Source organism: Excalfactoria chinensis, chromosome 5, assembly GCF_039878825.1.
Source record: "Excalfactoria chinensis isolate bCotChi1 chromosome 5, bCotChi1.hap2, whole genome shotgun sequence".
Classification (NCBI taxonomy): domain Eukaryota; kingdom Metazoa; phylum Chordata; class Aves; order Galliformes; family Phasianidae; genus Excalfactoria; species Excalfactoria chinensis.
Genome location: NC_092829.1, coordinates 35,111,018 through 35,135,005, shown reverse-complemented (window position 1 = coordinate 35,135,005; position 23,988 = coordinate 35,111,018). Strand labels below are relative to the sequence as shown.

The 23,988-nt window shown below is 45.6% G+C and overlaps 1 protein-coding gene across 3 annotated transcripts; it reads right to left on the bottom strand.

The window, feature by feature from the left end:
- Positions 1-904: 904 nt before the first annotated feature.
- On the bottom strand, positions 905-21,107 carry SLC39A13 (solute carrier family 39 member 13). Of its 3 annotated transcripts, none has more exons than XM_072338959.1 (11): positions 20,985-21,092; positions 16,522-16,580; positions 14,797-15,096; positions 14,249-14,362; positions 12,859-12,977; positions 11,457-11,609; positions 6,893-6,982; positions 6,486-6,536; positions 6,142-6,274; positions 5,917-6,016; positions 905-3,650 (listed from the first exon to the last, which is right to left on the bottom strand). In XM_072338959.1, the coding sequence occupies exons 3-11, from the start codon at positions 15,062-15,064 to the stop codon at positions 3,581-3,583; spliced, it is 1,098 nt and encodes a 365-aa protein (XP_072195060.1). In that variant the 5' UTR covers positions 15,065-15,096; positions 16,522-16,580; positions 20,985-21,092; the 3' UTR covers positions 905-3,580. The 3 variants fall into 3 exon arrangements, with proteins under 3 accessions (XP_072195060.1, XP_072195061.1, XP_072195059.1); XM_072338960.1 differs by lacking the exon at positions 16,522-16,580 and adding an exon at positions 16,359-16,466 and having other exon boundaries at positions 20,985-21,053; XM_072338958.1 differs by lacking the exon at positions 16,522-16,580 and having other exon boundaries at positions 20,985-21,107.
- Between the last annotated feature and the right edge of the window lie 2,881 nt (positions 21,108-23,988).

Below are 23,988 nucleotides of genomic sequence, written 5' to 3'. Positions count from 1 at the left end.
AGCCTATCACTCTACACCAGTTCCTCAGGCTCGGGTTTCAAAGGGGCTCCAACAAAATCACCGCCCTTAGCAAGTTCCCCCTGTTACTATTGCAAATTATGAAAAAGCCACTCTGGATGGAGGCACCCAGGCAGCTCTGCCTTCAGAGGGAGAAAGGGCTGCGGAAGGAGCATGTAGCACAGACCCCCTGGCAACCAAAGAAGGCAGTATGGTGAAACCAGGGACAGAAATGCCCATTAGTACCAGTACAACCAAAGCCCCTGTACCAAGTCGTGCCCCCCATCACTTACTTGTGTTTACTTTCTTCCAACTCCCTGGTTATCATTCTCCTTCTTTGTAAAGCGCTCTTCAGCTGACAGTCAATTATTACCATGTAGTATTTATAACCTGAAAATCTTTCAAATGAAGAGTGGGATAAGACACACTTTGAACCCGTGTTTTCAAAGGGTAAAGAAAATCCCTTTATTCCTCACCAGGCTCTTCATACATATGGTGAATGTCTTTGTCCCAGATGGCGGGCAACCAGCTCTGTGTCAAGTGCTGAAGAACAAAACTAACAGGTGGGCTTTGTGGATTTTAGCTCTCGCTATCACACAGAGCACATTTGCAGAACTCTCTGGATACTCAGTTACTATGCAAATTCTCCTCTCAAAGGGGAGTAACTCACCTGGTGAAGCGTTCCAGGGGACAGAGACTGGCAACCAAGAGATAGAATCAGATCACTGCACTCCTGACCCACAGTGCCATGGCAGCAGGAACAGCAAACTGGGTTAGAAACCTTCCCTTCTGTTGTGAAAGTCAGAGGAGAAAACAGTCCAGACTTCTTTAGACTAACCCAGAGATACACTTCTGCAATTCGAATGAAATCTGAATGTGTAATTTGAATTCAGCAAAAAACACAAACCCACATTAAAAAACATTTATTTCATCTCTATTGTCTCCATGCAGAGCAGACCAATACAGATGAAGGGGGAAAATGCATAAGAGCAGCTGAAAAAAATAGAGCTTAGAAAATAGCAGTCTCTCTGCATTTCCAAAAGTGACAAACGTGGTGGAGTGATGCTCCATTTTCTCCCAAGGCTCTGCACCCTTAGCCCCAGGGCTGACATTGCAGGTAGAGGAAAACTAAGCAGCCCTTCCCATCAGCCCTCTGCTACCTCCTACAGGGTGTCTTCCCAAGAACCGCAGACTCTCCAGGCCTCTAATTGCAGCCAAGGAAAACAACTCGGAGATTCTTTCTTCGGCATCATCCACTTGACATTCCTGAACGCTGAGCACGAATTCCTGACTGTGGTTTAGTCTTGGCAAGACTCGGTGCTGATGCAATAACGCCAACTCACAGGCACTCACCTGGCAATCCTTCAACTTAAACGCCATCCTAATTTTGAGAAAGACATCTTGGGAAACAGCAGTCGCATCTTTCCCTGCAAACTCTTCCTCCAGAGCCCTACTACTACAGGGTCCGGCTAGCTTCAGCCCCCAGGGAGACTGGGGGAAAACTACAAAACCAGAACTATGGGATTAACATAGTCCTCCAGTTCCTGCAAAACAATCAGATTAATCCTCCTCCCAGGAAAAGCGGATGCTACATTCAGACTTCAAGCAACTGAATGTCAGAGGGATAAGCTGGCAAAGGAAAGCAACTTTTAAAGAAAATAAAAATTAAAATTGCACTAAGCCTCCCTCCTTGCGAAACAAGTTATTTTGTGAGCCTAGAATTCTGTGAGTAAGGAATGCTGACAAAATTTTAGACAGCAGCTCCTGGGCAGAGCAAGCTGCAAGCACACGCTCTCCAGCTCTCTCTGGAAAGTAGGACAGGAGCTGTCGTAAGAAAATAACTGCCTACAGTTCAGGAACCTCTGAGGAAAATAAAAGCCTCTACAGTGGGCAGCACACCTGTCTCACTGCTCTGACCCAAAGGACCCCCCTCAAGGGTGAACCCTCTCAATAAGGCTTTGTGCAGACCAAGTCTTTGAGTCGTACTGATTCACAAAAGCTGTTTAAAACCAGAACTGAATTGGTGCAATTTACATTGTGGCACCTGATCTGTGTCCAACGATTCTGCTAGTTCAATCAGTTTCTAAATGGATTAATACAAAGTGAGAATAAGCACTGCAGAAGGTAACTGTGCATACCTCTGTGGTACTCATGCATCCCCGTGGAACGAGGGCCTGGTCAGCCCTGCCAGCTTTGCCCAGAGAGGCAAAGCACTAAAAATATCATTCATTTTTATTGGCCTAAAACTGCCAAAAATTTTATCCCAAGCATCGTACAGCAGAAAAGATTTAAAGCATGCTTACTGCATTTTCTCTCCTTACTTACCACACAGCTTTTCCAGATTCATTCTTTCCACCAGCAGTTTCACTCCTTCCATTTCACCCTCTCTCCTGTATTCCCTGCTGCTGTAGCCCTTGCTTAAAGAGTTACCAGTATTATTTCTTATCTGCTCATCCCCAGCAGACTAACTCCACTATGAGGTATAAAGCCCAGAAATCAACTATTTGGTTATAGCACACCCTTAAATATACTACAGTGAACAAAGGAAAAGCTAACCTGGAATATATGCTGTTGACCAGGCTGTACTGTGTTCAGTCGTTGTCCAAACTGCCCAGACAGACCTTAGCCATGGCAGTCCTGGACTGCAGTGGCATGCCAGATAACACGGTAACCATTCCATCTAAGGAGGACTCTGAGACCGGAGTGGGGCAGATGGTGGGTGAATTGGGTCTTGAGAGCAGGCTCAGAGCCATGTTCAGATAGTGGTTATGAGGAGAGGAAAGCCAGTAACAGAAGCTACGTGGCATTCTTTTCAGATGTAGGTGAGCTTGTAGTTCGGCAATAGAAGAAACATTTCTGATCATTTTTCAGAAAAAAAGCAGGCTGTGTTGGCTGTTGGAGTGGCTGAGACAGTTATCTCCAAGCTAAACCATTTAATTGTAGTGACCTATCCTGAAACGCCTCGAGTTCTTGACTTGTTTTCAGCCTAAGTACCAAAGGGGACTGCAGAAGCCAATATTACCTTTAGAAACTAGTGATGTCAATGAAAAGCCAGAGAAGTTGACAAGGAGCCCTTCCTCCCTATCTAAAAAGCAGATTTTCTTAACACTGCAACTCCTCATGGTAAGGAGTTAGCCATGGCTAAAGCTGTTGGGTTACTGTTGCTTTGCCATCCCTGTTCTGTCTCCAGCCCTTAGAGTGGTAGGATAAGTTCTTCATCAGCTGCAAGAACCACCTTTGTTGTTTTCACAGAAGACCTTGGGAGGTGCAGTTCTGTCAGAATGAACCAAATGAAACATCATCCATTCTCAGTGAAGCATTTGTTCAGTTCATTCCGCTCACTGTATCGTTTGCTCCATTAATAATATAATGGAAGCCCCAATGCGTGGAATTTTAGCAGAACAGGGATGGGAGAGCCAGGTCTTACACACCCAGACCTCCTCTCTCACCTGCTCCTCACACTAGCAGCCAGATCTGTACGCACACACATATGAAGTAACATTAGTGTTCCTTATTGCTTTGTAACATCTCAGAGTCTCTGTGGTAGCTCTGGGAGGCATCGTGAGGTCTGTGCAGAAGTCAGTCAGTTGTGAGCAAGTAGCACCATGACTGTAATGCCTGTACACAGAAGCAGAACTTGCTGCAGGGAGTTCCTGGGGACAAAAAACAGCAAAATTAGGAGGCAGTATAGAGCAACTAGTCTCAATAGGCAACAGTCTACTGGCTCATGACTGGTTTGTTCTGTGCCCTTCCAAATCTATCATAAAAAGAACATGGCAGTTGCGTGACACCATTAGCACAGCTGAGAAGACTCCTTCCCAGCACCCAAAACTAAGAGATTGTCAATAATCTGGTACACATTTGATCCCTCAGCTGCGACGTTCAGCTTCAGGTTTCAGAATCAACTTAAGCTGATTCAGTCATTCAGCCACATAAGTGCAGATTCCTGCCCTTTTTCTCACAAGAGAACGAGCACTTGTGCAGCATGTCCAAAGATGGATTAGAGACCTCATTCAACTTAACAAATAGTCACAATTTCAAAGAAAAAGCCAATGAATTTTACCACTCCTTAATCAAGCATAAATTTAAGGTGGTGCTAAAAGTGACCATGTACCTACTGCCACTCCATTCTCTGCAAACATCTGTGCCAGCACAAGAGGTTAACCAACCCAAAAGAAAGCTTCCAGCTGGTAATTAACATTGCTCTACCAAAGGTTCCTGCCTCCTCAGATGCAACTGCAGCGCTGTTTTGGAGCACTTCCTGATTTGTTTCAGTGAAAATGAACTGGATTAGTGAAAGTCTCTTATACAAACTATTGAAGTTAACCTGTCATTACAGCTAAAGTACACAGGAACATTTGGGGAGTGCTCTGCTAGGAGATCTGAGATTTACTCTTGTACAGCTGCCACAGCCTTAATCAGGCTCCAAGAAACTAGAATAATACAAATGAAGAAAGGCTGCACGTACTAGAATACATGAACTAGGACATATATAACAGTGTAGATAAGGAAAGTTACTGTTTAGTCACACAGCAACACAGTGACATCTAATCAAAATTAATAAGTAAGAGAATATAAAGCAAAAAATAGGAAGCATCATTTTATGCAGTGCAGTCAAACTACACAAGACTGCAGAAAGCCCAGAGTAATGCACAGGGTCTAAAAGAAATCACAGACTCACAGAATTGTAGGGGTTGGAAGGGACCTCTAGAGATCATCGAGTCCAACCCCCCTGCCAAAGCAGGTTCCCTATACCACGTCGCACAGGTAGGAGTCCAGGTGGGTCTTGAATATCTCCAGAGAAGGAGACTCCACAACCCCCCTGGGTGGCCTGTTCCAGTGCTCCGTCACCCTCACCATAAAGAAGTTCTTGCGCACATCCATGTGCAACTTCCTATGCTGAAGTTTCAGCCCATTTCCCCTAGTCCTGTCCCCACACACTACTGGAAAGAGACCAGTCTCGCCACTATGGCTCCCACACCTCAGGTATTTATAAACCTGGATCAGATCCCCTCTCAGCCTTCTTTTCTCAAGGCTAAACAGACCCAGTTCCCTAAGCCTCTCCTCGTAAGGGAGATGCTCCCAGCCCTTCATCTTTGTGTCCCTCCACTGGACTCTTTCCAAGAGATCCCTGTCCTTTTTGTACTGGGGAGCCCAGAACTGGACACAGTATTCCAGATGAGGCCTCACCAGGGCAGAGTAGAGGGGGAGGATCACCTCCCTCAACCTGCTGGCCACACTCTTTTTAATGCACCCCAGGATGCCATTGGCCTTTTTGGCTACAAGGGCACACTGCTGGCTCATGGCCAACCTGTCATCCACCAGGACACCCAGGTCCCTCTCCAGCAGGTCTTCCCCCAGCCTATACTGGTGCATGCAATTATTTCTACCTAGGTGCAAGACTCTACACTTGCTTTTGTTAAACCTCATCTGGTTTCTTACTGCCCAGCTCTCCAGCCTGTCCAGGTCTTGCTGAATGGCAGCACGGCCTTCAGGTGTATGTAGAATGTAAGATGCACATGATGCACAATGTAAGAAGCATGTGAAGGATAGGTTCATGTGTGGTTATCAGACACAAAAGCCTACATGGGGCCCTGGTTCTTACAGCCCAAGCCACTAGATACAAAGAAAAGACAGACTGGGAAAAGAGTCACCTTACTGGACATATTCCTCCACACTCTGCTTTAGCTGGTTGGGCTACTTACTGCACTAGCACAATCTTTAGGACTGACCCATTGGAAGGTTTTCATGTTTCATAGGGTCTTTGTAGTCCCACAAGTTCAACAGCTAGCACAGCAGCCTTGGCAGTGGGATTCAGGAAGCTGGCATTCATGTGCTTCCAGAACAGGCATGGGAACTATCACAGCTCTGCTCCACAGCAGTCAGAAGTGCTGCAGTACAACAGGAAGAAGCACTTACCACGGGTTCTTTTCCTCCAGAAGATCAGGCACAACATTTACCAAGGCAATATACAGAAATCCTCCAGAAGTGAAAGGGAGGATCCAGGCTACAGTTTCCCCTGCACAAGTACAGAAAGCTGTCACTATTACGAAGACAAAGCCATAGGAAAGAACAGAGAAAAGAATGAAGATCATGGAGATCATGGGTCCCTCACATTCCTACATAAGTCTCGGGAAGCCTTACCTGCTCCTTTTGGTGACTGTGCACATATTGCAAAGCAGGCTCCTACAATTCCCCCCAGAGCTGTAGAAAGCTGCATTTTGGCTGCGCTCCAGCGATCAAACCCAGCCCGAAGTAGGATTGCAAAGTCCCCTACCTACAAAAATCAAGATCCAACAGTAAACAAACATTCTCAGTCAGAGGAAGACAAGTACTTCTAGACTGTTTTTAACTTTCCACATTTCATGTCTCCCAGAGGAGAGCTTTCAAAGGGACAAGAAAACATCAGACAGATTCAGCTCTCCTCACTTAGGCAATGAATCACCCTTGTAATGCCTCCCCAATGGCAAGATACAAAGTCCTCTCACCTCGTGTGGGATTTCATGCAGGAGAATGGCCATTGTGGTTAGGAACCCAACCTACAGCAGAGGAGAGAAGGAAACAGTCGCTCAGATATGAGAGATGAGACTTCCAGCACACATCGCAGATCCTTTCTCCAGGGTTCTTATTTACAAGGGCAGATGAGCTAACCTCTCCCCACACATGTGCACAAAGGACAAACACGGCCCAGGTTTGAAGGAGCTCTGCAACAAAGGGTCAGATCTGCCCTTTTTCCTCAGAAACTTTCAGAAAATAGGAAATAATTCTTCAAATCTTTGGGCTTTTTTTTTTTTTTTCTTTTGTTTTTGTTTTTTGTTTTTGTTTTTAACACATTGTGACAAACATGAGAACAGGCATCTCCATTTCAGTATAAAGCTGGAGACAGAAACCTTACCTTTCTGCTAACCAGGAAGCTGGCTGCTACTGCCAGACCATGTGTAAAGTTATCAATGGTGTTGGCCAGCAAATTGAGGTACCCGCTAATCTGAAAAGAGAAGGAAGAGCTCCTGATAAAGAGATGTAAGATAAAAGAAAGCACCAGACAAGGCACAGGTTACACAGATATATCATGCTCAGGTGGTAATGGCGAGGACGCAGCAGTTCTGTTGACAAACTACATCAGCACTCAAGTAAATATTTAGAATAAACTCAGTTTTGGAGTGAGCAAGTACTGTCTGAGATCTTACTGGAGGAGAAATGGAGACAGAATGCAAATGACAAAGGAATTCCCAATACAGACACAAACTGAAAAAGGAAAAATATTTCATGAAGTCCAATTCAAAATGAGCCAATTTTTAAACACTTCATTATCTTACACAGGTGACTGGCTATAAATGTGACCTGACTTATCTTCTAGCCATGTATTTTAATACCTAACTGTTAAATATCTCCTTCACAAGTTGGCAAAAATGCAAGGGAACAAATGCTGCTGAAATTGCTTTTTAAAAATAAATAAATCTTGAAATGTTGTACTAAAAAAAGCTTCTGCATGTGGGTTTGCTTTCCCTTAACAAAGAATAAAGAGAAGAATGTGATGACAGTCTCCCCAAAAAACACCTGCTGCAAGGCTGGAGAGCATGTATATGTATTTGTATACTGATGCATACTTCTGAACATTAAAACCTACACCAGCTCATTTTCTCAAAGTCCATCTCTATGTTAGACTTCCCCATCATGTTGAGTATGTTTATCTTTAGAAAAATTATGTGCCTGATGTAAAACGATACAAGGGTACCACTCCAGGTGATCTGCTCACAGGCTATTGTGCTTCCTCCCCACCTTCTGTAAGATTTAACAATAAAAAAAAAGCTTTTAGGTCCCGAGACACTGCAGCTCACTGCAGCTTGTTATCAATCCAGACTCTCCGGACCTCAAGAACGAATCTGACATACATTAGCTGCAGATACAGCTGCAGATACAGAGCAGCAGCCAATGAGTACCAAGGAAAGACCGTCTAGAAACTGTAAGGCAATAACCTCTTATTTTACCATAAGGTGCCAAAATTTAGCTGGAGAAATACATGTGCCAATGGGTTTCAGAGGCCCTCTTCAGACTTCTCCTCTTCCTTGCTTCTATCAACTCCCCTTGGGGAATCTTCCTGCCATCTGTATGACGAGCTCAGGAGGAGGTTTCTGTGAAGTATTTCTCTCAAAAGCATCACTTTTCAGTGAGTGCTTTCCACTACATGATCTCTGAACAGGCTTTACGCTTTTCAAAGTGTGTATGAAAGTGAAACATGAATATATGGAATTAAGCAAAGCCTGCCCAAGGATTATGTTTAAGTCAAGATCTAAGTAACATCTCCACAATGGACAGAGAAGTTCCCTGCACGTATTTCTAACTGTAGGAAACACAAAGTAATAACGTGTGCAGACAAATTCACAAACACAGCAGCTTTTCTTTATCTTTTTCTTTTTTTTTTATAAGGAAGTTATTTTCAGTTAAATACGACTGCCTACAATTTCTTCTTCCCATGTTGGGATTTTATGTGCTCGCATTTTCCCCATGGGCTAGTAATAATTATTCACAGACATTTTACACAAAAATGATTTCCCATACCACTGTATAGGCAAAAAATAGACTTCATGATTAAAACATTATGACTTCAGCTTGTCAGTGGCTCGGGCAAAAGCTGTCACTGAAAGAAGCAAAGCCTTGGTGTGTTCAGAAATAAATTGGGTTGATTTGACAGTTATGAGCCTCTGACATTTACATTCTGCAAATATCTAATAGGATGTTCTCATCGTTCATAAAGAGCACAGCAAGATGAAGTGTTTATGTTCAAGCATTCGAATTAATGTCGCTGTGCAATAAAACATACTTCTACAAATCTGCAAGGATCTCTGTGCTACAGGGAAAGTGAATGATAAGCAAGAAAAACGTACTCTACAGTGTTCTTACTTCTTGAATGAATAAAGGCTGCAATGTAGGGCAGAAGCAATCTATGTTTGGGAGCAAAGGAAGCCAGGTATATTAGAACATTCACTCTCTTGCTGCTGCTGTAACAACTTGTCCTAGCTTATATACTTATATAGTGCAGGTGGGAGGCATTCTTTGCACTCAAACAGGATAACCAATTGCAGCTTACTAATTGCTGAAGGGTAACTTTTCTTTAAATTATACCCTCGTCTTTTTCTTTTTTGGAAATAAGCATTACTAAGCGCATAGTAGAACTAAAGAAGGGTTTCCTATGGATTTTTTTTTCCTTTGAAGGCACCTACCTAGCTTGCTTCCAGCAAGGCTTTATCTGTACGTTCCTTTCCACCCAGCACATTCCATGTCAGCCACCTCCCCACCAGACACGGGCAATGCGACTCACCTGCTGATTTGCCAATCAGGCAGGTCTGCCAAGCAGCACGCAGCATCTAATTTCTACCAGAGTTTTCAATAGCACATTAGCGTGCATTCCTCCTCTAGCACCGTGCGGATTTTTATGGAACTAGAAATCTGATTACCCTTGAGACAACCACCCCTCTTGAACTTGGGTAAGCTTAATTATGGATTCAGAAGTTACTAAAAAATGAAAGGCAGAACAGATGGACAGACAGATGGAATGACTGCTTACACCGTTTCCTAACGAAATAAGGTAACAACGCAGGAGTACCTTGGTGGTTTTAGTAATTTCTCCCTTACCAGAAAGGCTATTAAAATATTAAGATAATGTGCCCAGAAGGCAGAAAGTTAAAACTACACCTTAACTCATTAGCTTCTATCTCATGTGTATTCAGAAGAGTCTGCGAGACTGAAAACAGACATATTATGATTTCAAAGTCAGAAAGCCTCTCCATGGTCTAGACCAACATAATGCAACTGAAAGAGCCTCCTTCCATTTCCTCATAAAGCCGACTGCTCCTTAAGCTATAGCACATTTTGTAGAAAACATCTTAAACCACAGCTTAAAAACCCCCAAGCAACATAGATTCTATGTCTCTAGGCAAGCTGGCGCACTGTCAAGTTACTCTCTGATACAGAGTTGCACTGTCAAGTTACTCTCTGATACAGAGTTGCACTGTCAAGTTACTCTCTGATACAGAGTTGCCTTCAGCTTCTAATCTGTTCCTATTTAGTACAATTCTAGCTATTCAAACAGTCGTGTCTCTATCACGGCTATTGGTATACTTTAAGTCAGCCCTGATTTATCACAACTATAAAACTACAAGCTAAAACACTTTTTTTCCCATGTACTGCAAACCTGAAGTAATTATTTCAGATCCTTCCTGATCACGCTGCAATTTTTTGGTACTATTTTGGATATTATGAATAATGCTACAGAAAAAAAAAAAAAAAAATCAGGTATACTGTAATGTAGACAGACAAGTAAATAGCTAAATGGGCAGGGACACGTGCATTTTTGTCTTACATACTATTTCCTATTCACCTGCTCATCCTCCTGACTGCATCATAATGGAAGGAGTGCATTCAAACAACTCCCTATCGTTATTCTTGTACTTTTTTCCATGGCATTGACTTCCTGGAAACCGTTCCTGTCTTGCAAGCATGATCTGCATTCTTCCTTAATCTATTGCTTAATATCTGCTTGTAATAAGACAAATTAAAAATTTAGCTCAAGTTCCTCAAGTTTTGCCACATGAATTAGCATTAAACACATCATTATTTCTTACATTAGGAAAAAGCCCTGAACATCTGTGTCCTTCATCAACATTTCATTTCTACTTGAGATCAGTGGTGGACTCAAAGTTATGGTACAATGTTTCGAAACCCAAAAATACTGACTTCTGCACTGCTATTACCTTTAGAAACACCAGGGCAGCACCTTGCAGACTGTGCAGTATCGTGTACCAATTACATGAATGTGATGGGTACCAAAGCACCCAGTGATTGCAGCACATCTTTCATACAGTGTTGAAAGAAACACAAGGTTATAGCAAAACTGACTTAAAATAGGACAAACAAAGAGCTTCTGACTGACCACACATCCAGTTTTGGGCTAGTCTGTGCAACCACACTTTCTGTTCATAGTCATCCTCCTACAAACTTTCATATTTTTATGCGCTTTCTAACTCAAAATACAGGTCATCCTCAGCCAAACTTCTCTTTTACTCTCTTGCTTGTACTGTTCAGCCAGAGTTTTCTACAGTGAAAAAGACTAAAAAAATTGAAAGAAAAGCCAGTCTAAAGACTAGTCTCTACCCAATGACACAGTCCTCCTTTTCCGTTTTCCACATCTAATCCTATAAGTTTGTTGATCTACCTTAACCCAGCACTACAAGTTTACATGGAAAGCTGATTGAAGAACCTAAATTAGGAGATAAGCCTACAGGAGAAAAATAAATAAATAAGTAGATCTTAGCCTTTTTAATTCCCAGAATAGGCTCACTGGGAGAGTCAGATGATATTTAGCAAAAAGGAATGATGGAAAATGCAGGCCTGGAAACAGAAGCACAAAACAGGCAATAGACAGCTGCTAATTGGAAGCAAACACTCTGTGCATCTCTTACCTTGATTCTGTTGTCTGTTCGACAAGATTGAAGAGAAGAGCCATTACACTGAGTTGAATTTATTCCTGCTCTTTGCGATTTGCCTGCCACGTTTGGCAGAGGGTAGCCGCTTCCATTTGGAATCTTTCCAGAAGGGGCCTTGTCATCACAGCCCTAAATCAGCAGAAAACAGATCGTTATTGCCTTTTCGTCCCCAACAAAGAGTGCAAGTCTGTGTCAGAAATCCAACTCTTCAGCCTTAGTGGTTTTGACCTTTCAACACCAATCAGTAGCCCAGTCTAACCACCACAACAACTGAAAACAAGACAGATTTCTGAGTGTGTTTTGTTACATCTGTAGTGTTAAACAAGAGCAATGACTTCCCTAAGGATCAGGAGATGGAAAACTGAGAGAGAGGGAATCAGAGTCATACTTCGACATAAGCAAGGTTCCACTGGAGAGATGAGGGGCTCAATCTGTCAGTCCGCTGGCAGCTGCTGCCCAGAGAAACTCAATTCGACTGGGGCAGGGGGTGAAAGAAAAAAGTTTAATTCTTCCTAGTGTGCTACGATAATTGAGTACAGAGAATCTATGTCTGGGATTGTCAGCTTCCAAATAAACTGTTCAACTTAGACTTCAGTCTCCAGAAAAGAAGTTGCAGTCCTTTACAGAATTCTTGTGTCCAGCCAAAGCATTACCTAGTTGCTACTGTCCAGTGTCCAACCTGCACTTCAAGCTCTCAAAAGGCATGGCACAGCAAGTAGTGAATGGCCCATATAAGCTGCTGTTAGGAACCAGGAGATGGCTTAGGACTAGACACTCTCCTCTATCTTGGCATTACCTTCTGATCTCTCTTTGTCAGTGCTTCCCCTCTACTGATGGGTGACTCATGTGTGAACCACCACATAGTAAGACTTGGCCAACTATAAATCCCTTCTACCACGTTATCAGTTCCATGGAATAAATGCCTGGCCCAGCACATACTCAGGTCTTCCCAAGAATGCTGGTCTTTGTCCCGACTGAGGACCCAGGAGGAAAGTGAGTCACAATCGCTCAGTGGAACACATGTCAGCAAGCTGTCATACCTTAAATCTTATCTGAGCAAAAGTCTCAACCACAGAGCACTCCAGCTCCCAGTCTCTACAGGAGGGGAGCTCTTTTTCACATATACCACAACAAGAACAAAACCAGCCCAGGTGAGAAATCTCAGCTAAAACCACAAAACCAAAGCAGAGATGAAAAAACTTGTAGTACTCAGTGTCAAAGAAGCAGCAAGAAGCTTCACTGATAAGCTGCTCGCAGCTCCAAGATCATTTGCTGAGCCCATCAGATAGGATAGATGGGGTGTTCAGTACATTGCTTACATGTCTGACTCATGATCCAAACAGAACAGAACACCCTCCCCCTCTGGCTGCTCACTTACCACACCAGGGCACTCCTCTTCTTTCTCTAGGAAGATCTTCTCTAGTGCCAGGAAAGTCAAGAAACCAATGATCACCCAGAGACCCAGAAGCTTCTGCTGCTGAAAGCTCTGCCCTTCTCCTGAAGAACAAGAGAAAAATCTTCATGTTACTATCAAGAACAGCGTCTTCTCATACGGGAGAAAAAAAACACCACAAAACAATCTGCTTCTGCAAGAAGTAGGGAACAAGCATATCTCATAGCAAGTAACTTTAATCTCTTCATTCTTGATCTAAGAGATATCTTCATCTCAGAACTCTCAGAGTGAGAGCTCCCACCCCTTCTACTTCATCAGTGCTATCCAGATCATTTCTTGAGAACATTAGTAACTTCCCTGGGCCCGAGGCAAGAGAATATTACATCAACAAAAATCCTGCACCTCCATCTACTGAAAAAGCAAGCCCTAACATGAAGTCTGCCATTAGTAGAGCTATGGACTCAGCTTCGCCTTTCTGCCACACCTGGGCAAGTTATTAAGCCCAAAGCTATAAACTTTCTTTTCAATTACCGCCAAGTGTGTGAGATAATTAACCATTCAGCCTGGCTGCAGAAGTTGAGATTGCACTGCAGTGGGGCATATATGGGTCATGGAAACCTTCATGCTTCAGAACAATGTCAGAAGCAAACAAGCTAGTGCAGGAAGACATTTGGGAACCATGTAGGAAGGGAGTAAAAAGGACAGCAGGTTCTGCTAACAGTACCAGAGCCATGAATAGGAAGTGGACCAAAGAATCAGCAGATTTGTGGAAGATCTAAAATCCCAGGAGAAAGACCAAACGAAACCTGGAAAAACCAGAACATCTTTTTCCCTGCTTTTTCATTTTTAGCAAGGAATTTATTCGTTCCTCAACTGACTGGATACAGTAACACTCGCCTTCTCATAACACCAAAGAAGAAAGATACAATCCCTGCAGGTTTCAACAAGCCAGACTATCCAAGGAGTGAAAGAGATACAAGGATACCAGAAGCCCCATCCAAATCCCAACATTTTAGTTTGCTGACCAACACAGGTCTCTATCACCTGTACTTGTTTCCTTTCCCACCTTTCCAGCCACCATCTTAATCCATGTCTCTACTGACAGTAAATTTTCCGTTGCTTCTCTGGGAGCAAAGACTGAGAGGGCCATCCATTTGGGCTCAAACTGACTAAATACCAATGGAGTGGCCTCAGTTCCAAGTAAAAGGCTCTAGGAGTAGCACTGTGATAAGGGTAGATATATAGGCAAGGTGTTGCCTATAGCCAGAGCTGACTTGGTCTGGTTGGTCTTGCGTTTTCAAGATTGAACAGACTCAAAAAAAATGTAGTAGTAGGGACAGCATGAGCAGCTTCCAGGAATATAAAGCTTTCATACCTGCTGTTGCACTGCATGTATAGGCCCAGGCTTCGGGAAGCAGGTGGAGAAACACATTTCCTAGTAGTCCACCAATTGCAAAGCTCAACAACTGCTTCAAACGACGTGATCCAGCTAAAAGAATAAACAAAACCCAATTATTACTCAGAAGTCAAAATATTTCCAGCTGAGCTTTTGCACAAAAAGGCCTCAATTAGAAGCATTTGCAAGCCAAGCTTTCAAAACAGACTGCATGAAAGAAATAGCTTGGAGTGCAAGAAGCCCTTGCACCACCTGACTGGGACAGCTGTGTGTGGGAAGGTTTTGGACAAGGCAGCTCCCCAGGGTGTACAACAAGTGATACTCTTTGTACAGCCTCCTTCCAAGACTTGCATTTGTGAGAGGACTCCCTGTCAAACTGACAGGCATGGCCTAAACTAACTGGAAATGGAGTGTCTGTACCGGAGGACTGTATTTCTGTAATACTGGCATGATCCAAGGTCCTGTTTGTCACAATCATAAGCCAGGACCCGTGGCTTCAAGAAGGCTAATGCAAGTAGCAGGCTGACCTTCTGACCGTAGAGCAGCTCCTGTCTCAAAGGGGATCACCAGCAAGGGGAAGATCCCACTCAGCCCCACCATGAACGAGCCGATGAGGGAACAGATCCAGGCATCCAGCCGCTCACTGCTTAACAGGTTTCCCCAGGACTCTGCCTCCTTCTCACAAAGAGGACCAGAACTGGTGGCAGCATGACTCCTCGGGAGCTGTTGAGCTTCACAGGCCGTGATCAGAATCAAGGAGAATGCCCCATTGAGCAGAAGCTTTTGTTCTGTCATCGCTAAGTGGTCTCAACCAGGCTGGGCAATGTCTGAAAGGAACAAAGAAGAGCAGTTCTGAGAGCGTGCAAGAAGCTCCTTTCCATCACCTAGGAAAAACAGCCTTGGTCATGACACCCTGTTCCTCAACATCTTACTGCAGGTAGATACACTCCCCCTTCCTCCCCAGGAGTCACGTGAAATTCTGTTATCAACATATCAGTAATGGATGTGTGAAACTGTGCATGAGACATCTTGTGAAAGAGTCCGCCTTCCGCCACCTCTGTTCCAGTGCTTTGGATAAGGACTCCACAATGCCTAGACCCCCAGGTCCCCCTATCTTTGCCCTTCAGTTTCCCAAGGTCTCAGAGAAAGCTCTTCAGCAGTGGTGCTAGAAGGATTAGTCTTCTCTCTGCCTTTTGGTACCAGTTTTCTCTCTGGTACTTTTTATCATGGAATTAGTATGTTAGAATTACAAAAACCAAGAGACACATGCGGTTGTGGGATTACTGTATAGAAAAGACAACCAACAATACGGTGAAATACAGTGAAGCATGTGACAGAACAGGCAACTAAGAGGGACAGGTTACAAAGTAGAGGTTCATAAAGTTAGGAGCGGTGAAGAGAGGAACAGTGATGGATGATTAATCATCGTCTCTTCAAATGTTAGTACTAACAGCCATCACAAGATGACAGCGAGTGTCAGCTACAAAATAAAAGCAGATTTAACTCCTCACTACCAGGTAACTTTTGTGCAGGCACTTCTCAAAAAAAAAAATAAAAAATAAAAAAATAAAAAATAATAATAACAAAAAAAAAAAATTAGGTGGATTTAACACAGGACACAAACAAGAGGAAAATAAATCTATCAACTAATCTGTCTACTGTTCATAGTTAGCTCACAATTAGGCTCAGAAAATCCCTGTCTGAAAGGAGCCAGAGACTAGAAGAGCAGCTATAAAGTATCAATTATACATGCCCTATTTTTAATGTTTGCAAGAAGGATACTGGGTTAGATGGACTCTTAATCAAAGTCTGCACAGCTGTTACTAATGACTCTTAGGTCACAAGAAAACTTGAAAGAAAAAGGGCTGTTAGAAGAAGAAAATAAAGATAATTACTCATAAGTAAACAGGAAAGGAAAGCAAATGATACAAAGGCTGAAATAAAATGCCTCCTTCAGTCTCCAGAAGAAGAAGTGAAATGTGACAAGAGAAATTAGTTTGCCAACAGGAGAACAGACCAGGTTAGAAAGGAACAGCATAACAACTGTTGACCTGGCAGCTGCAGACTGTGAGGAAATAAGGGCATTCACCTGAAAGCTTTCAAGAAACCAGTCATGGTAATCTCTGAAGCATCTTTGAAAATTTACAGGAATATGCAAAGGCCACAGAAGGCTGGAGAAGCATCATGCCTCATCTACCTTTATAAACAGAAATAAAAAGAGAGATGGAGGAGAGACTTAAGAAGTTACAGACCAGTAACTTCAGTCCTCTGAAAGATCCTTGATCAAGTTAAGTGATCAGTTTGTAGTTACCTGGAAGATAAGAAAGTGATAAAGATAGAAGGCGTTAAATAACAGCCAAACAGAAAGGGACCTGAAATCATTAAGACAAAAAATCAGGGTGTTAAAAACAAACCTAAGGGCTCACACCACAGTAGTGCTGCCCCTCATCCCACATCCCCTCAGTCAGTATCCCCTGCCCATGCTCACACCTGATGCCATAAGGGGGTGGGTTCAAAACAAACAAATAGATTTATTTTCTTTTTTACCCAAGAGGTTTTTCCAGTTTCAGTCCCTGAATAGATGACTGCTGGAGGAAGGCCCAGCTGCAGCGAGCAATGAAAGTGAACGTTAAAGGGTAGGGTCCTGCAACTCTGTGAAGGACACTGACCTACCTATTACATACTGCTAAACCAGTCTCAGCAAAGATGAATACAAAATGGTAGACCAAGGAGAAATAAATCAGATGGGCACAAGAGATTAACTCCAACATGCCATAAAAAAAAGTAAAATAACAAAGAGGCACACATGGATTACACTGATTCAGAAATTAATTCCAAGCCAGCAAGATAAGCCTGCTACAAAGCAGACAAATGACATCCTGGAACACATTAATAGCTATATTGTTTGTGTGACACAGAGGCAGGGATTCTATTTTCCTGCCGACAAGGGCCATGTTAGCCAAAAGACAGCACCTACTTCATGTACTGTATTTTATAAAGCAGATGTAAAAATCAGAGACATTCCAATGGATAGAAACAAAAACTGGAGTTCAGAAAGCATGATCTAGACAAAAAGACCAAAGAACATGGGCATGTTTAGTCTTGAAAAGATAACATTGGAGGGAACAGAACAGACTGCTTACATCAAAAGTCACAAAGAAAGAGGAAAGCAGTCAACTCTTCCACATGGTAGAATCAGCTCAGTGAGTTAGCATGATGTGGCTTGGACATGAAGAAACCAATTTAAATAGTGCCAAAACTGTGACATACTGAAACAGGTTATGTAGAATCTCTTCAGATTCTCTTTTATTGCACAGACCAGATCCTATCTTGAAGTCCCACCCAGCCCTACACCTGAAGTCCTTATTCTACCAGCAGATCCCTACCAAAGGCTTAAGACCTTTAGCTCCAAGTCTTTTAGAGAATGGTGAGTGACAGAAGCAAGGGGCATTTTCATCTCACAGCACTCCATATACCAACTCATCTCTACCAGTACAGTGAGCAGGCACCAGGCTGCTGGTGGTGGTAAGAGTAAACAGTGCCAGAGATGCTGCCCTCTGCCCAGCTCCGCTGTGCAAACCCCTTGTCACTGGAACACACCTGGGATGCTGCCAGCTCCTTCAGTTTCCCTCACCAAGATTCAGGTCCCCTCCACAGCTATGCACTCAGACCCTCAAAGCTACAGTAAAATAAAGCCACTGAGTCCCCCCCAGATTCCCCTTTGAAAAACAAAAGAACAAGAAGATGCTCTGCAAACATCACAACCAAAAAGCCCTTCTCCTGTCCTGAACATCACACGCAGACTGAAGCCATCCAGCCAGAGGCATTTGCCCAGGGAGGTGCAGGGGCTCAAGAGACAGATCACACAAAGCACAGCCTTCTCTCCACTTACCAGCTACCTGCACAACAACCTGCACATACAAAATGTCCTGCTTTTAAAAAGTCAGGCATCCCTTTCCACCCCAGACTGTGTTCATGACAGGATTAGACCTTGAATATGACTGAGAACAGCTCCCCTGCAAGGAGCAAAGCCACTGTGACACAACCTCAGGATTTGTACCACCACCGCATGTGTGTGAAGATACAAATAATACACATAGCACGACGACTGCTCACTGCAGCGCAGCACGACAGAAAGCAGCACAAACCAACCTCTTCTGTGATATGGCTGCCAAAAAGTTAGCAGTTTTTGGAAATCAACCTGGAAAAGAAAACAACTGATGTAACAGGTCCACTTCTTCCATTTAGTTCTCCCTGCTCAGAGCCCATGTCTGCCCCAAGGAACACCTGGGAGGGTCTCTGAGATGGAGAGATTCCAGCTAGAAGAAGCAACATAAGGCAAATGGCACATCCAGGCCTCTGAAAACAAGCTGCAGGTATGGGTTCACTTTTTTCCAGTAACATAAGGGATCTCTAGAGATGATGGTGGACAACCATGGGTCATAAGTGACTGAAAACCAACTGCCCTATCTCATCTTTGTATCAGCTGACCTCCTGTGACCCACAGGTCTTTTCTCCCTCTTGTTATTCACAACAGGGAAAAACAGTACATTTCTCCATACCTGCATCAGCTGACCAGCACCACCCTGCGGCTCAGCACCACCTCATATCTCTGGCAATAAATTCCTGATGTTTACAAAGCATCTAAGAAGAACATGGTGCATCACCCTGCACCGATCTTTGTGCTTGGCTAATTATTTAGAGCACATTTCCAGCATTTACTTCTTCCCGACACATCATAACTGCCTGCCTTACAAAAGGCAGGTTTTATCCCTTAACCCCTTTGCTTTTCTATCTCATTGCTGCATGCTCCTCAGGAGACATTATGTTTATTTACTGTTTCTAAAGACCCTGAAGTCAAACTATCTGCTCTTGAAATGCCTTTAAGGGGAAGGAACGGAGCAATCAAGATGTAGTCCTAGGACAAAAAAAACTCAAGAGAGAAAATAATACCCTGCCATTATAGTTGGACAAAGTCTTTACCTACCCCTAATTTTAGACATGAGCATCTGTTTCAGGAATCCAGCTAGGAAATTTTAGAGAAATTTCTAGAGAAAGTAGTTTTGTGTTCTCAGAGATCAGCAGCCACCATGAGGCAGAGAGATAAATCAAGTTTATAAGAGACATGCTTTTTCTCATGGAGGGTATTTGGGTTATCAAAAAAAGATGCATAAGAGAAGAACGGGCATGGTAACATTTGCTCATCAGTTTTGCCAGAGCCCCATCAGTACCTCACTCTCCCAGCCATGGTGCGATCAGAACCTGTTCACCACCACCAGCACCAGCACCCTCTGCAGCACCGCATGTCCTGAGCCGGTCTATGAGCTGACCGTGCAGACCACTCTAATCATGATTCAGAGCTGGAGAACCAGTAAGGTCCTCCCTGCTCTGGAAGAACAATCACACAGGAATCTGCCACTTACACACACCTGAGTGGGTAGAAGGAAGACTGAGCACCAAGCAAAGAGCCCAGCTGCCACAGCCTCTCGTGGACACTGCATTTTTGGACCACACAGATTCAGCTCTGTCTCAGCACAGCTGCTCACTGCCACACAATGACATTTCAGATGTCAGAAGGAGAAAAAGCTCATTATAGCAACTCTTATAAACAACTGTTCTCCCTGGAAGCTGGTTGCCTAGTCTGAGAGTTGCAAAAGTACTGCATGGAAAAAAAAAAAAAAAAAAAAAGTTATTTTCCAGGGAGGGAGCACAACTTTCAGCCAAAAATAAATAAATAAATAAATCCCCACACACCACCTCCCTGCATCAGCCCCGTGGAGAGCTCTGAACTGCTGGAAGCCCTGACCCCGCACACCCGGTGTCCGGAGCACTCCCTTCCCGCCCGGTCACTGGCAGCCTGCAGTGAGCCCTGCTCTGATGGGACTCCCCCTCCCTTCCAAAAGGGGCACAAAGACTTTTCTCTGCAAATCAGAGAGACCCCGGAGCACGTGCAGCTAAAATCTGGAGGTGCTCAGGGCTCGGAACGATGCAACACGGTTTGTATGAGACGCCTAGCAAACACCTCGCCTGTTCCTGCGGGCGATCAAAACACAGATTTAACGCTCCTTCCCCATCCCACCGCTACCGGCCCACAAGGAGGCGCAGGCAGAGGCGCAGCCCCGCTCACCGCTCGGGGTGGGATAGCTCTGCCCCCCGCCCCACATCGCCTGCCGCCGGGCGACCCCACCGCTCTGTCTGCGGGCGGTGACCCGGCGGCCCCGCTCTCTCCGCCGTTCCCATCGACGTCGAGCAGGCTCCCGGGGGGGGCGGGCTGTTTTTCCATCAGAGGAATGCTGACAAACGCAGAACGAGAGAGAGCTGCGGGGGGGCTGCCAGCCCTCTCCGGGTACACATCGGCCGGGCCCCTCGGGTTCCCAGGGGCCGCGCAAAGTCCCCCGCGGAGCCGAGCACGCCGCAGCGCAGACTCGCCGCCAGAGTTACTTCCCAAACTTTGTGCGCCCCATCCAGCCGGGGCTCGACTCTCTGCTCCGGGCACCGCGGCGGCCACACGTGTGAAGAGGGCGAGCCGGAACCGGAGCGATACCGGGACCGGGGCTCACGGCTGACGGCGGCGCGGACCCCGGGCCCGGCCGGGCGCTGCCCAGCGGTCGGGCCGCGCCGGTGCCTAAACGCAGCATCGCCGCCCCCGCTCATCCCATCCCGCCGCCCACAACTACGCTCCCCCTCCCGCCGCCCACCCCGCACCCGGGGTTACCGAGCGCCGCCGTGCCCCGCGCGGACGCTGCCATCCAGCCGCGGCTCGGCGCGGGCCTGCCCCGCCCGGCGGCCCCTCGGCCCCGCCTCCCCCGGCCGGCCACGTCGGTCCCGGCCTCCTCGGCACCAGCGCCGCCGCCTCGGCGGGGACACGCCGCGCGCGCTTCCGGCCAACACCGAGGGGGGCGGCGTCGGCAGCGCTTCCTGCCGACTGAGTGCCGGCACCGGGCGGCACGGCGGGACTCGGGGCAGGGTGGGCTGCGCTACACGAGGTGCGGCGCTGGCCGGACCCGGTGTGAAGGCCCTGCTGCGGGACCTCCGCAGTACCGTCTCGTGGGGATAACAGAGCTGGAGAGGGGTTTACTTTTATAGGAGAAAATGCAAGGAAGAAATGGTACCAGCGTGCGGCCAGGGGATCAGAAAGAACCGCATGGTGCGGGAGAGCTGGCGTTTGGGAATGTGCCCGCAGGGATTTGATGTGTTTAAGTGGATTATAAATTCTTTGGGCTGTGGACGTTTGCCAATGAGCACGGTGGGAACCTGGGTTTGGGCAGAGTTTCTGGATAATACTACAGTGGAGAAAAGTATGGCAGCCCCTCTAGGACTTACCCACCAAAAGCTTTTAACAGATAAGATTTTACACATCCCTGACTCTTAGCAGGCTTCTAAGCAGGTCTGACAGCCTTTCTGCAGCCCGGTAACACCAGGGCTTTGCAAGCACCGCTGCTGCCTGTTAACGATGAAGAATATCTGTGGTTGTTACACTGATCTGCAGAAGCTGCAAGTACTCCAGAAACTAGGTCAGCAGAGAACAAAGATTTACTTTTCTACAGGCTGAGCTAGCTTGGAGCTATAGTTTCCGATATGCTATCCAAAACACACTAACGTACCTCTGCGTTCCATCGCTTACCGTTTTCCCTGAGATGCAGAACTTGCTTCTCTCTGTTTTCCAAAGCAAATCCCATTCCTCACGGAGATGCTGTGGATGCTGCTGCTTCTGTCTGCAGTCCCACCCGAGTCCATTACATCAGCCCAATATCACGCCGCGGAGCAGTACTTAGGAATGAAGGCAGTCAGCAGCAGCCTGTGCCAGCTGAGCTGCTCTCTGCAGTCATGCAAGGGGAACACAGCCTTACAGGGATGTGTTCAAAAGGCAGTTTGAGAAGCCTTGTCTTCCTCACTTTGCAAGCAGAATGTTTGTAGCAGGCACTGAATTCTGAAAGCAAATTTTCATAGGAAAAATAGTTGGCATTTGGTTCTGCAGTTATGGTTCCTGTGTTTCACAGATGCTTCCCATTGCCTGAACAACTGCCTCCCAGAGCACAGCTCCCTGTGCTGCCAGATCATATCTGCGATGGTCACCATTGCTTTCCTAGGTGATTGAGCCCCATTGAGAATTTGGGGGTATTGGGATCCATAGCGGTATTCCGGGTTCGGTGAAGCAAATGGGTTTGCTTTGACTTCGGGAATGCAGGATTTCAGTTTCAGTTTGTATCCTGCTGTAAGCCAACACGGAGAGCCCTGTGGATGAAATGTGCACTCAGTAGCTCATGCCACTAAGCGGCAGCAGCTACCACGCTGTGCATCGAAGGGAGCTTTTCCACAGCTGGTGGCTGAATTCTCAGCTGCAGTGACGTCCTGGGAGCAGGCAGTGATCAGTGTGGTTCAGCCAGAGTCCCACGGGCTGGGGCCAAGAGCTGGGATTTTGTTACAACAGCGATGAGGCAACAGGAGCCAGGCACAGGGACCTCCTCTTGCCTTCCTCGTGCTGCAGAACCTCTTCATCCTCATTTCTCCAAAAGTGACTTTAGGTTTCTGTATTCCTAATTGATCAGTGTTCTCATCTGAGAAGAAAAAGCACAAGTCATTTACAATGGCAGACTACAAAACTAGCCAGCATGCACCCAGTTCTCCTCCTTTCTGACCTGTAACCTTTTCTTGCCTCTCTGACATTTATACCTGTGGGTCCCCGGCTCTTACCTGTGCTTAAGTTTGTGGTTCCTTGTGGCTTCTTGCTGGAGTGGGGCACTGTATTGTATCCAGAAAAAAAAGCTGTGAAGTCCCTGCACTCACTGGCATGAAGTGCAGGGAGAGGCACGGGGTACACCTCGTGCAGAGTCTCCAAAGCTATAAGATGTCAGTAGAGCTAGTCCCATACATTGGGCAAGTATATTTTTAATGAAAGAAAATCAGTTACTGAAAAACGGCAATTGCTGCAAACAACGTGATTTTCAAAGTCTAATAAAAAATTACAACAACGACTTGACATGTTATTGCACAATCAAAACGAAATACTAGAATTAGTAATGCGTGTCACGTCGATAATGAGTTTAATTCAATCAAAACCAGCGATCTTGTGAAAGCTGTAATTCTGTAGAGACGCCGCAAGGAGGTGCCACCCACCTTCAGAATGAGGCGGTCGGCCCCGCACCAACTCCCCGTTTTACTTTCAGGGTTGAAACGAAACGAATCTCAGCGGTGAAATCAGGATTTGACCAGCATCGGGGCAGAGAAGATGTACAGCATAGATTGTATCTGATCTATTACAGAGCTACTGAACGTGAGCAATTACACCAAGGAAAATAACACACGAGTGGCCTTCATAAAATCTCCAAATGCAGCAGAAAGTGACACGGCGTCCTACCACGATGCCTGCTAACAACCCGGTGCTGCCATTGCAGTTCACTGCTCAAAGCATGCTGTCGCCAGGGCTTCGTGCACAGCCTGGGCTCGGGAGTGAGGCCAATATGGCTGTACCGTGGCTGCCTGATACAACAGAAAACAGATGTGTAAGCCCCATCCTTCAGCAGATCAAGTCCGGGGAAGGTGCCAACCTCCCCCCTCCCCACCTCCAATGCTCTGGGGCTGTGGGAGAAAGTCAGGCATGGCCTCAGGGGGAACATGGCCCTGAGTGTCTCATGAAAACCTTGCAAGCTCTCAGTCAAGGAGAGGACTCAAGGGCAGACTGGCTCGCCAGCCACAGCAGGAGATGGCCTCTCCTTGGA